This window comes from Zootoca vivipara, chromosome 9 (genome assembly GCF_965207765.1).
Source record: "Zootoca vivipara chromosome 9, rZooViv2.hap1.1, whole genome shotgun sequence".
Taxonomy (NCBI): domain Eukaryota; kingdom Metazoa; phylum Chordata; class Lepidosauria; order Squamata; family Lacertidae; genus Zootoca; species Zootoca vivipara.
Window position 1 is genome coordinate 55,221,069 of NC_142592.1, and position 13,809 is coordinate 55,234,877.

At 41.8% G+C, this 13,809-nt stretch overlaps 1 protein-coding gene and 1 non-coding gene across 2 annotated transcripts in view; both read right to left on the reverse strand.

The window, feature by feature from the left end:
- CACNA2D4 (calcium voltage-gated channel auxiliary subunit alpha2delta 4) overlaps window positions 1–13,809 on the reverse strand; it is a 169,673-nt gene that overhangs the window by 151,155 nt on the left and 4,709 nt on the right. Inside the window, exons 2-4 of the mRNA XM_088676809.1 lie at window positions 12,608–12,689; window positions 1,473–1,589; window positions 37–96 (exon numbers count right to left, since the gene is read on the reverse strand). Coding sequence (XP_088532935.1) covers window positions 37–96; window positions 1,473–1,589; window positions 12,608–12,689 — 259 coding nt within the window. The remainder of the gene's footprint in view (window positions 1–36; window positions 97–1,472; window positions 1,590–12,607; window positions 12,690–13,809) is intronic.
- Window positions 10,080–10,278, reverse strand: LOC118091605 (small nucleolar RNA SNORA74). Its single transcript, XR_004693409.2, has one exon. It is a non-coding gene; the product is annotated as a small nucleolar RNA SNORA74 (small nucleolar RNA).

Genomic DNA, 13,809 nt, shown 5'->3' on the forward strand with positions numbered 1-13,809 from the left:
GTTGGAACAAACACTTGCAGTAAATGCATGACTTACCTCCAATGAGGAATTGAACTCATGATACAAATCTGCATCTTCTGCTGCCTCAACCAAACGCTGTAAAATAAATAATAAAATGTGAAGTGGAGGTTAAGACTTTTCCAAAGTATTACTCAAAGGGAGGAAAACAAATCTAAAATAATGAAAGGCCAAGTGACCCCTGTTTAGGAGAACCGCATTTCCCCCCAAGGGTGTTTTCTATGCCTTTCACAGTTGGATGTCACACTCAGCTTTATCCAAAGTGGAGATGTGGTGGTGAGAAAAGTATCACCTGTTGGATTTCTGCCTGTCACAAGGTGTCTAAAAACATAGAACGCCTGTCAGATGGAGAGGGTGGGAGTGGGAGAAACCATGGTAACCCTGCGGTCCCCATATCTTGCCTAACCCAAAAGAAAGTGCTGCAGGAGTGTTTTAAAGATCAATGGACATCTTTCCTGCTACAAGGTTAAATTTAGCTGTTTATATTCACAGTCTTTCTTAGCTAGCTCCAACAGTTCCCTGGACAGCCTTTCAGGCTATTAAGCACAATCTTTAAAGGGGAAAATAAATGTAGCAGAGAAGCAACCGGGAGGGGGGGGGAGGCACATTTCTTTTTGGAACAGAACCCAGAGGAAAAACAACCATGCAGTCTTTCATCTACTAAGTCTACAAAAATGAAGACAAGAGGGTTGTTACCACAGTCACAAAACCAATGAACCAAGAACAGTCTGCCTGAGTTTATTAAAGCAGGATCAAATAGCCATTTATAAACCTTGCCAACAGCACCAACTAAGCCAGCACAGTACTGTATTTTTATTTTTATTTTATACCTGCATAGGTAATCCACATATTTCAGTTGAAAAGAAATTATACACACAGATAGACACACAAAAATGGGTGCTTCAATAAATAAATATAGACAACCATGGGGCAAAACTACAAATAGCACGAGAGAGCTATGTTTTCTTTAAAAAAAAATATTATTATTATTATTTATTCACTTTCTTACCCACCCTTCACCATAAATTCCAGAGCAGGCTACAACAACTGAAACAGATTGAAACAGGGACCTACATGCAAAACACATGCTCTGCTTGCTACAGCGCCTTTCTTCTGGAAGGCGACTAAAGAAACCTGTTCCTACATGCTTATTTATTAAGTACCATGTACACTATCTCCTCGTCGCATCCTGCAGCTTTGATGTGTGCAACAAGTTTAACTGAGAAAACTATGAAAATGAAAGATTTGAATAGACAAAAAGTTGTTGGACTACAACTTCCCATCGTCCCTGACCATGAGTCATGCTGACCATGAGTCACAATGGGAGCTGGAGTATACCAAAATCTGGCAAGCGCTATACTGCCTACCCCTTGATTGGAAGATGATCTGTTTTCATTACTTTTGGGGTTTTTTCCCTTTCTCACTCTTGCCTGGGGAGGAATGTGAATATTTACCTCAACAGCTTCTACTTTTCTCCCCAACATGCTTTCCATCTCTTCTGAGAACTTCTTCACCAGCTCCAAGCCATCCACCACTTTGATCTTCAGAGTTGGTTCCACATCTTTATACTTCTATTAAAAGCAATGAATGAAAACAAAGGACTCAATTTCTCAAGGAATGTGATGGGTCGATTATCACTGAACTTGGTTACCACAGCTAGTGTGTGGTTGAGATTTCCAAAAAGTATAGTCTGGATTGAGTAAAATAGCTTGTGACTCAAGAGAATTAAAAATGCACTAAATAAAAGAATTCACCTGAGATGCAAACATGACCTTAAAAAAACCCTGCCAAAGTCCCCAAGAACAAACTCCACAACAGACCTATTGAAGTAAAGGCATGGCCCAAGTAACTTGAAAGCCACAAATAATTTATGTTTATTGCAATTACTTGCTGACATAAATTATGTGCTCAAAAGTAAAAGTTAGATTTTCAAAAATTAGAACTTGAGTGCATCTGAATATCACAAGGCAGTTTACAATATAAAAACACAAAAATGCATGCTATAATAACAAATAAAAACAATACCCCCCCCCAGTTTAAAAGGCATGGATTGCTTAATTAGCAAAAAGCCTGACAGAAAATTAATGTTATTGCCTGGAGCCTAAAGATATGTAAAGTGCCAGGCAAGCCTCCCTACATAACAGCCTAGCTACTGCATTCTGTACCAGATACTGGAACAACTTCAAAGGTCACCTCTAGAGATGTGAAATTTCCAGAAATTTTGAAGCTCGGGGGAAAAAACGGTTCCCCCCCCCCGGTTTTTTTCAGGGGGAACTGGAAATTTTAGCACTTCTTTTTTCTTTTCCAGATTGAAAGTTATTCTGTTACGTTAGAAACATAAAATATAACTATTGTCAGGGGGCCTTCCTACAGGAAGCCTCCTCCCCTCTTGCTGACCAGCACTTCGCCCAGTGAAAGCAGCAGCAGTGGTTCAGGTGAGAGGAATCAGGAAGTGAGTGGAACAGAGTTGTCAGGGCTCAGTGATGTTGGAGAGCCCCTGCACCACCAGGACCAAGAAGTGGAGGGTAGCAGGCAGCCCCTTTCGGCGCCCAAATTAAGGCGCGCCACCAAACGTAAGGTCGGGAGGAGGCGTTTCAGGGTGCCCAAACTCTTATGCTGGTCCCGTAGCTGGAAACGTCCACTCCCGGATTCTGTGAGTGACTGAGAGGTCATGTTTTTTGCTATCTCTGTACTGTAAATACTATGCACAATAAAACTCTTAAAGACAGAGCAGACTTGGGCATCTTTACTCAAGAGTAGCCACAACAACACCCTTACAACTATGGACAATTTTAATGGGCATAAAATTATCACAACTAGCATATTAAAAATATAGCGTATCCAAACAATTATTACAAACAGAATTTACTTTTAAAATAATATTTATTTGTATTTGTAACAAATGGAGCAACAATATTCTGAACTATTTACTAGTTTATGTGGAACGAAAAAACTCCACAAAACAATTTTTAAAATCCAGAAGTAACAATTATTCATATTTCCTCTTCACAGTACTGTATTGAAAAAAACATTCTCATAAAAAGAATGGAAGGAAGTGGGACTAAGTTTCAATGAATGGGCATGAAATTTAATCAGAATCATTTTCTGAGCTGTAATGATCTTCCAGTGCTTTGAGGCCTAGAGAAGAGGAATAGAACCAATGCATACCACACACATGCAAAAACAAAACTGAAACCTTTTTCATTTCTGGTAACAACAGCACCTCATAAAGGAAGAAATGTATCTTGTTCTTGCATTGGAGAGTTCAGTTTGTAACCTAGGACTTGCTTGTCCTCACAGAAATTAGAATAATCTGATATCATACATATTTTTAAAAAATGATTTATAAAATATCTGAACCCCTTATCTTAAAATATCTTATTCATCATGTTAAAATAATACATTCCATAATCTATTTTTTTCTTCAATTTTTCCAATTTTGGGGGAGAAAAAACAAAAAAGGCTTCAGGGGAAAAAAATGGGGGAAAAAACAGTCATCGTCCCCGAATTTCTCCTAATGATTATTCCTAACAGTTTCATATATGTGTTGAACAGCACTGAGGACAGGATGGAATGATCCAGCAAAACTGTTATGGTGCTGAGGAAGAGCTTCTCAATGCTACTCTCTGGAAAAGGAATGAATGAAGAAGTGGAACCACCATATTACTGTGGCTCCAACTCCAAATCTACATATACTAACCTAATGGTGCAATGTCATCACACACATGAAAAACCAGCCACAAAATGCTCTAATGGGCTTCCACACCAGTGGTCACTGCAGATGTACACCAGGTTATTTTTGCTTATCAGGTTTTCCATGATAAGGGGAAAACCAGATTACATGTAAAAAAAGTGGTGTTGCCACTTTGGTGATGTCATCAGGCAGACGTAGTGAAAAACTTGCATGCACCACTAATTTCAAAATAAATTCTCATCTGGAAGCATTTATGTTAAATAATATTTAAGAATTTTGCAGGCTCTCTATATATGGACAAGTATATTACCTGTAATGATAATTTGGAGGAATAAGAAGAGCAATCAAAGATCCTGCCATTATAAAGGCTCATTCATTCATTAGAGAAAACTGTGGAGCATATGTGGGGTAAGAAATGCCTTGAGGGTGAAAAGGGGAGGAGGCAGCTAGACAGAAATAGAATCATATCAAGCCCCTAGTAGGCATGCATAGAAGCTGCCAGCTTTGCTTGGTGTGATTAGCAATGCAAGGGCTTTGCAGGATTAAAAACAGCCTCTGCATCCATGCTGATGCTAGTGGAGCAGGGAAGAGGAGAGGGTGATCACAAAGGTTAGCCTGGTAACACTGCAGAGGAGAGGTGTGCATGGCCAGAGACAGAAGGCCTAGGGGTTAATGGGAAAGTTCATGGTACTCATCATCGCATATCATCTGCTGCCTAATCCACTTGATTCAGCAGCACAATTTTGCTGACAAATATGCTCAGAGTTTTAATTGTGCTCCTCTCTGTGAGATCAGGGAATCCCACCTAGGAATTCACAGCTGGATGAGAATCTCTTATGTGTGCCTTCTGCATAGAAATGTCTGTTTGTTTTTCTTTCTTTCTTTCTAGATCAAATATTAACAACCCAAGAATTCATTAACAATAATGGCACCAGAGTGATTCGGGGTGGAACAACAGGCATGAAGATATATAAGCAGTGAGACTTTTGTATCTTACAAGCTTTCATTCTTTTCTATAAGGGTGTGTCATCCAGATGTACATAATACATTCTGTGTAGGCCCACAATGGAACAGTGCCCACCACATTTTGTTCAGGCAAACACACACACACACAAAGAAAAACTCAGCCCTGAGGCTTGCTGGATGACCTTGGGGCACCTACTGTTTCTCAGGGTAGGTTTGGCTAAGACATGCCCAATGCCTTAGCCAAACCTACCCTTTCCTGTAATCAATAAAGTTGTGGCCTAATTCAACCTACCTCACAGGATTGTTGTGAAGATACAATGGGAAGTGGGAGAACCATGTATACCACACACGTATGGGCCTTGCTATTGTTTACTAGTTCGCCGTGTTCGGGGCCAGGGAGGACTTTTCTGCAAGCAAACTGGCCAGCTTGCAAGTTTTCACTTACCTCATAGCAACCGTCACAATTTTGGGGGATAGGGCATTGGGCCAGATCCTTGGTTGTGGGGGTACCCCATTAAAGGGTCCAGGATGGGTGACACTGTCCAGGAGTCCTCACAGGGACTGATGGGCCAATATACCTCTCCCAATGGCAATCTGTGCAGGGTTGTGGGACCTAATCCATGTCAGGGTCGACTCCCTAGCACAGGGTCAACCTCACTTGGTTCCGATCAGGCAGAATGCAGGGTGCTTGATGCTGGATACATGCCCAATGCCTTAGCCAAACCTACCCTTTCCTGTAATCAATAAAGTTGTGGCCTAATTCAACCCAGTATGTTTCCTCTGTCCATTCTTTCAGTTGACCTTGCGCTGCCTGTGGGCATCATGCGCTTGTGACAGCAATTATACCTTTAATAGCCGACCTAGATTGCCCTCTGTGGGCTCAGACTACGTTTCACAGCTTCTGGCTTCTTACTACTATATTTTGGAAAAGTCACAGTTCATCTGCTATCTCCATGCTTAAGTTATAAAGTGTGGGCGCGGGTGGAGGGAAGCTAAAGCAGAAGCTGGGTCTACATCAAATGTTTCACTGCAAATGAAAGTTGTGTCCCAAATTGAAACCCTACTCTACACAGGAACCCATGCATCATTATACTAGCTGTCCTTCACTTTATACGTGATTATATAATTCAGACATAGATTTAAATAACTTGGTTTGCTATCAAATTTAGTTTGGGCCTGAGAAACAGCTTAGCAACAGAGAACCTGGTCCAGTACTCTGTTGCACATTGTTGGGTCAAATTCAATTTCTTGAGGATGGAAACATCATACTGGGCTCCATGGGAAGAGACGAATTGGTGCTGCACGAAACATCTTATTGGTTTTTCTGTCAGCTCTTCTGATAGTTATAGCAGTAAATGGATTTGTTATAAAACAGAAAAATGATTTGTTGCTTGCAGCATCCAACTCTGATGTTCCCAGAGAAATGAGGACAAGTGCAAAGAATGATATATGCTACTTTCCCCAAACCACCTAAGTGGGATGCCTCATTCCCATGATGAAATTTAGTAGCAAGACAATGGCAGAGAAAGTGAGTGATTAGTTTAGGAAAGGCAGTTTGACAGAGCAATATTTCCACCTAAAGCTTTCCCCTTCAAGCAATAATAGACACAACTGCAGCACTGGAAGATTTTGACAGGACTCACGTTCTCTGCAGCATTGATTCATACACAAATGGTATGGCATCCTCCAGAAAGCTGCACACTCATATCCCTTCACCAGAGTATATTGCATCAAAGGGCAAACAACCCTTGTGGGACATTTAAAGCCATTACAACACTGAGTCAAAATAGAACCATTTTTATACAGTGTTATAGACCCATAGAAGAGGCAGCAAAGAGAAAACAAACATCCTTAAAAGCCACAGCAAAAGGATAAGGTCCTGTCTCCTTGGGTGCACCAGGTTTAATTGAAAACGGCATATAGAATAAGAGCTATAGGACTTCCAGTCCACACAAATCCCAACAGGCACCGGCACATTTCATGGGGAAAACTAATGATCTATGTAAGTAATGAAATACCAAGAACCATTTGTCAGACAAGTCCTACAGGAAAGCCACAAGGAGAATTCATTTCTCACCTCATAGCAAAAAGGTATACGTACTCCCAATGAAGATGAGTTAGCACCTTCGGCACTGGTTAGCACTGTAACATCAACAGTGCTCCAAACACCCAGTCAATAAAATCTATGGTTGAGCTGACGTGGGTGGGTGTGTTTCATTAAATTGATCACACCCATTAAAATACACTTACCCATTTCAGCAATATTGAGAAAGGGTGACTTAGAATTAGGGAAAAGAAAGTTCCCCATTCAGGGTGAAGCCAGTAAACGTTACCCTCACTCTGATTTGGATACAGGCAGCGACTGTATCACAGCAAACCCAGAAGTGACCCTAAAACGTCAAAAAAAAAATCACAAAAAAGGGGCAGGGTGGGGGCAGAACTGGGTGTTTGCAGGCTTTTTCAATGGGTGTTCTGGTTGTACGCAATTTCACACAAGCGCACAATGACCCAAAGTGCGAGCCCTTCACAAACCAGGAGTTGCCTGTATGCCTGTTTGCTGATAAGGCACTGTGATGTCATCAAACTGACTACCAATTGCTAGAAACCACAGGATGGGACAAGTGGAAAACCTACTTGCAGGTTTCCCACAGGCATCTGGTTGGCCATTGTGAGAACAGGATGGGCTATGGGCCTGATCCGGGAGGCTCTTATGTTTTTATTGCATGATTTCTTATTGGCTGGATCAGAGGGCAAGCAAGAATAATAATTCTGTTTTAAAAACAAGCACTAGAGCAGCTGCCAAGAGGGGACAAGATTTATATGCTGCTTGATTGTCAGAAAACCTCTGAAGCATTTTACAAAAATGTAAAATAAAATATAAAAATTCTCAGTTATTTAAAAATATTCCAAAGATGATTTAAATCAACAATTAACTAAAAAGAGATAAAACACATGTTACTTCTCCATATCTGGTAAGGGTTGCCTATTAAAATAAAAATGTTTTAAAGAGGTGCCAAAAATAATACAGTGAAGGCACCTGCCTGATGTCAATAGACAGGGAGTTCCAAAGTACAGGTGCTGCCACACTATGAATGTAGAATGAGTGTTATGTGGCATCCATAATAGGCCCTGTTTCGCAGATCAAAGCAGTCAAGTGCACATATATGGGATAAGGTCATCCTGCAAGTAAACTAGTCCCAAGATCTTAAGGGCTTTAGATACTAATAATAACACCCAGTGCTTTTTTTTTCTGGAAAAATGGGTGCCGGTACTCACCATGAAGTTATTACACGTACTACACCAGGCATCCCCAAACTGCGGCCTTCCAGATGTTTTGGCCTACAACTCCCATGATCCCTAGCTAACAGGACCAGTGGTCGGGGAAGATGGGAATTGTAGTCCAAAACATCTGGAGGGCCGAAGTTTGGGGATGCATGCACTACACTTTCTAACAAAAATAAAAAAGAAAGAAAGAGGTGCTGGTACTGCATACCCTTGAGTACCCCCTTTTAAAAAAGGCACTGGTAACACCTTGAACGTGGCCCGATATCAAATAAGCAACCAGTGCAGATGTCTTAGCAGAGGTGTTATATGCTGATAGGGTAAATAGATCTGGATAAAAAGAACTGAGTGTCATCAGTGTACTTGCCCCAAACCTGCCAGAAGGCCAAAAAACACTCTCCCAGCATTAGTCTCTGGACTCGGTCCTGTTGGTAGGACCATAACCATTGTAATTGTGCTCCCAATTCCCATTCCACAGAGCCAGTCAAAGAAGATTACTATGGTCAGCGGTATCAAAAGTGAAGCAGGAGCAAGGTTGCACTCTCCTTGTTCCACTTTCTTGTACAGTAATGGTCATCCATCAGGGTGACCAAGGGTGACTCAGTCCCATGGCCAGGTCTGAACCTAGATTGGGAATGATCTAAATAATCCATATCATCCAAGAATGCTTGCAGCTCCCCACCAAAACTCTGTCTACCACCCTCAGAAGCCCTGTGACTCTGACCTTGCTGGCTGAGGTACTCTTGAAAACTTGCCAACAAAAAGTCAGTTCAACCATCATAAAATCTACCGAAAGAAGCACGATAAGAGACATGAAGCTAAATTAGGAATGGCAAAAGGGTGTAAAGAAAAAGCAGATTTCAAAGGTTGTCAAACCACCCATTTCCTGGATTGTGTATTTGCTTTCTCTTCTGCATTCCAGCCCACATTAATTAGTGTTGATGTTGGAAATGTCATGATGCTAATTAATTTTGTATCTGGTGCCACTGTGGAGCTGCCCAGATGTACTGGTCAAGATTAACATCCTGACTAGGCATAAATTAAATTTTGATTCAGTGATCATTATAATCCTATGCATGTTTCCTTAGAAGTAAGTCCCACAGAGCTCAATGGGACTTATTTAGGATTGCAGCCTCAGACTAGCATATTGGTCGTCATAAAGATAGATTACTTTTATTAAACTCTTAGTAGTAGCTAAGAAAATCTTTGCCAAGCAATTAAAAACTTGAGCTATAACAGGGAATGTACAATAGATGTGTTTTATTCTACTTAATGAGGAAATTAACCAATGTCATTGAAATGAAAAATGGTATTACAACTGGGGACAATATCTGTATGTGTATGTGTGCACGTGCACACACACACCAAGCTCACCACATGGTAGGATTATCATCATCATCATCATCATCATCAAGATTAACTAAAGAAAATGAAAACTGAACACATTCCAGTAACGATTAAAACAGCTTACCAATTATACATGCAGTCTACAGAAAAATAAACTATAATAATGATACACTTCTACTGAAGCAGATATAACAGGCATATGTTGTATTATTGAAGGCAATTACATTTACAGGCAAAATAGTACATATGGCCTGCATGAAGGGAAGTACCAATCACTTGCCCAATCCTTCTTTTCTTTGCTCTTTATTTTTTGTTCTTATGCCTTCTCTTCCTGTACCATCACACCCCATAGCAATTACCGTACCTATTCTCTGTCTTGGTGTGGGGTAGAATAAACAGTCCATAGAAGATGTAGGAAAGTGTGAGATGGAAAAATACCAAATCATGCCACACCAGCAAAAAATATTTATTAGTCTAGGCCAGGCATCCCCAAACTGCGGCCCTCCAGATGTTTTGGCCTACAACTCCCATGATCCCTAGCTAACAGGACCAGTGGTCAGGGATGATGGGGATTTTAGTCCAAAACATCTGGAGCCGAAGTTTGGGGATGCCTGGTCTAGGCATAGGATCTTTGATAACCTTTTACAAAACTGCAAAGTACTATGGAATATGAGCAACCAAAACATTGTTTGTTTGGTCAGAAAAACCACAACTGCTATTATTAAACCACATATGCTATACAACGGACATTAGTGCCATTATACACTGCTGATGTGTATGCTCCCATTCTAGTGCTGAGCAGGATATTAACTGCTCAGCACACTCTCAGAGAAGCACAGCACTGCCCCACCCTGCTGCCAAAATGCCTCCAGAACAGTGACAATGACAGACAGATTGGACAATATTTTCATCTCCCAGCAGTGTAACACTGTCAGGCATGGTACTGACATGGACAGCTGACTACTGCTGAAACACATGGTAGGATTTTCTAAAATATGCTTCACATGAGAAAATATTTTTAGTGTCACATGTGAAAACCACCTAAAACAGGGAAACAGAACCTGTGGCCTCTCATATGTTGTTGAACTTGTCTCCTCAACATCAGCCAGCACGGTCAAGAATGATGAGAGTTCTAAGCTAACAAGTTTTACACAGCCATAGATTCCCCATGCCTGTATCTAAAGGAATCTGCCCAATCCCAAATGAATCAGGCTATCTTTCTTGTATAGTTACCATAGTAACTAAAGGAGCCCATTCTAACTCTCAGAGGCTTTGAGATATGAGTTGCTTCTCTGCCCATAAAACCTCTTTCCCTGAGAATGTGGTCAAAAGTATGCCTGACTAAAGGCCAGGATGATAATTTGTCAGGTTATACTCTGCTGAAAGCTATGTGTATTGGGGCAACAGCGGAGATTGGGGGGCGGGCGATAACTGTGTAATATTGATGCAAGCTCCCAGTACGTTTCCGAGCACAATTCAAAGTGTTGGTGTTGACCTTTAAAGCCCTAAACGGCCTCGGTCCGGTATACCTGAAGGAGCGTCTCCACCCCCATCGTTCTGCCCGGACACTGAGGTCCAGCTCCGAGGGCCTTCTGGCGGTTCCCTCATTACGAGAAGCCAAGTTACAGGGAACCAGGCAGAGGGCCTTCTCGGTAGTGGCACCCACCCTGTGGAATGCCCTCCCACTAGAGGTCAAAGAGAACAATTACCAGACCTTTAGAAGGCATCTCAAGGCAGCCCTGTTTAGGGAAGCTTTTAATGTTTGATGGATTTCTGTATTTTAGAATTTCTGTTTTTTTGGAAGCCGCCCAGAGTGGCTGGGGGAACCCGGCCAGATGGGCGGGGTATAAATAATAAATTATTATTATTATTATTATTATTATTATTATCAAGCAGCATGACAGCAAAAATGTTACTGATAGACATAGCTGTCAAGTTTTCCCTTTTCTCGCGAGGAAGCCTATTCAGCATAAGGGAATTTCCCTTTAAAAAAGGGGAGAACTTGACAGCTATGCTAAGAGAAGCCAAAGAAAGAACACAAGGCAAATACAAATACTTCACTGGGGAAAGACTACAGCTTTGGGAACTTTTTGTTTATTTAATTTTGCTAGGTGCTTGTTCCACATACTTCTGCTCTATCTTAATAATTGGCCCCAAGAAAATGTTGTATGGCTAAATAGTATGAAACTGTTGAGGTGAGCTAGTCAACACTGGAATGTAGGTGTCCCCCTTCTCTTGGAGGTGTTGTTAAAACAAAAGAACAGCCTGCTGAATCAGGCCAGTGGCCTATCTAGTCCAGCATCCTGTTCGAACCAGATACTGTGGAAAACCTGCAAGCAGGACCTGAGTACAAGAGCACTCTCTCCTCCTATGGTTTCCAGCAACCAGGGGCATAGCTAGCTGCTCTGGCACATGGAGCAGCGGGGGCAGGGCGATCTGCCCAAGAGGACGCTGCAGCAAGCTGCCTGTGGAATCCACCTGGCGGATGCAAGCCCCACCCTGCCGTTTTGGGCAGCGCGGGGCCCCAAGCCACTGCGTCACTCCCAGGAGAGATGCATGGCTCAGGCGCACTGCAGGCCAGGCCCTGCGGTAAGTGCCCCGGATGACACCCAGGGCGAGCCGCCCCCCCCCACCTTCTTTCCTACGCCCCTGCCAGCAACTGGTATTCAGAAGCATTGTTGTCTCCAACTGTGGAGACAAATGTGGAGGCAGAGCATAGCCATCATGGCTAACAGCCATTGATAGCCCTCTCATCCATGAATTTGTCTAATTCTTTTTAGAAGACATCTAGATTGGTGGCCATAACTGCCTCCTGTGGGACCAAGTTCCAATGTTTAACTATGCACTGCCTGAAGAAGTATTTTTGTTTATCTTTCCTGAATCTTCCAGCATTCAACTTCATTGGACGTCCACAAGTTGCGGTGTTGTGATGGAGGGAGAAAAAGCATTTTTATCTTCACAAGCTTTTGAAACTTTGAGATTACTGTATTATAGGATGCTACAGTTCACCATATTGAATATCCCATAGAAATGTAAGGTATGCATGTTTAAAATAAATATCAGAACAAACATTCTCTTTGGTGCTGGTAATATGTTGTGAACCTCTCAAGTTTAGAAGGTACAAAATTTTGAAAAGAATAAAAGCTTATGAAGACTAAATAAGTATCCTGATACTTGCTTTTTCTGAAATATGTTTTTAAAGAAAGAGAGAGGGGGGGAGAGATTATATTTGCACAAAAGATTATAAAGAAGGATATCTGCACTTCTGTGAAAAGTATATGTGGCCTATATACCACTTACCTTTTGTAATAAAAGAGAGCCAGAATACTTTGTGACTATGTAATATAAGTCCCCACCAAAGGCATCAGACCAGGACTTCACTCTACACATGGGGAAGAATAAAAGAGTAGTTATTTTCATGTTTGGCAGCCAGATGAGCAGTTATGATGCAATTTCCCTTTGCCAATGTTGAATTCAGATTGTGAGGGGCCTTTGGGCTAGATTCCTTCATTGGGCCCCCCACATTGCCATTGGGCCGCCTCTACCCATTTGCCTACCCTCTCCCTGTGAGTCCTAGGTGGAGGCTGCTTCTCCTTCCTGCTCTAGTCACTACTTGAAGAGGGGCATGTGGACCAAGCAGCAGGAGCAAGTTGGAGGAATATGACCAGGGGGTTCTAGGGTTCAGCACTGGGGGCCTTGATGCAGTGTAGATATTGATAGGTACCCAACAATACAGGCAGCCCCTTCTGATACCAGCCCTGCCTTTCTGCCAATACAAAGCAGCAACTCAGAACGAACTGTATTCTCTTATATATAATTTTGAAAAATTTAACAGGCAACTGACTATAGGACTAATGTTCCACATGTCTAGTAAGCAGGGTGGTTTTGCTGGCTTGCTTGGATTAATTAAGTCAAGTTGCCTCCACACCAGGAATGGGTAGCCTATTGCTTTTTAGATGTTGTTGGACTTCAACTCCTGCTACCCCTAGCTGAACTACAGGGAGTTGGATTACTGATGTGTAAAGCAGGGTTGAGGAACCTCCACATTTGTTGGATTACAAGGGGCAGAAAAGCAGCAGTTCAGAAGAGCTGGTGACCAGAGGTTCTGTGCACATCAGCCACCATGGTAATGGTTAAGGGAGATAGCTATGAAACTTAATCACTTTGCCTTATTTCCTTTTTGTTGAGTTACTGGATAAAATCAATGAAGTTTAAACAGGAGAAACCCACAGCATATGACTTGTGTTCCATGGCTGCAATCCTGCACACAGTTAAGCTTCTTAAATCCCTTTACTTCAGTAGTTTTACTGTAGGATTGCAGCCAAAAATTTTGAAACCTCAGTTTCTGAGGCTAGGTTGCGTTCCTGTGATATTTATCCTTGGAGGCATAAAGCTGTTCTTTGTTTAAACAGTCCCATGACACTGTACTGTGAATTGTTTATTTCCTTCCAGCAACATATGCCAGCACTCATATAAGATGTGGTGGGAAAGTGCTTATTTTC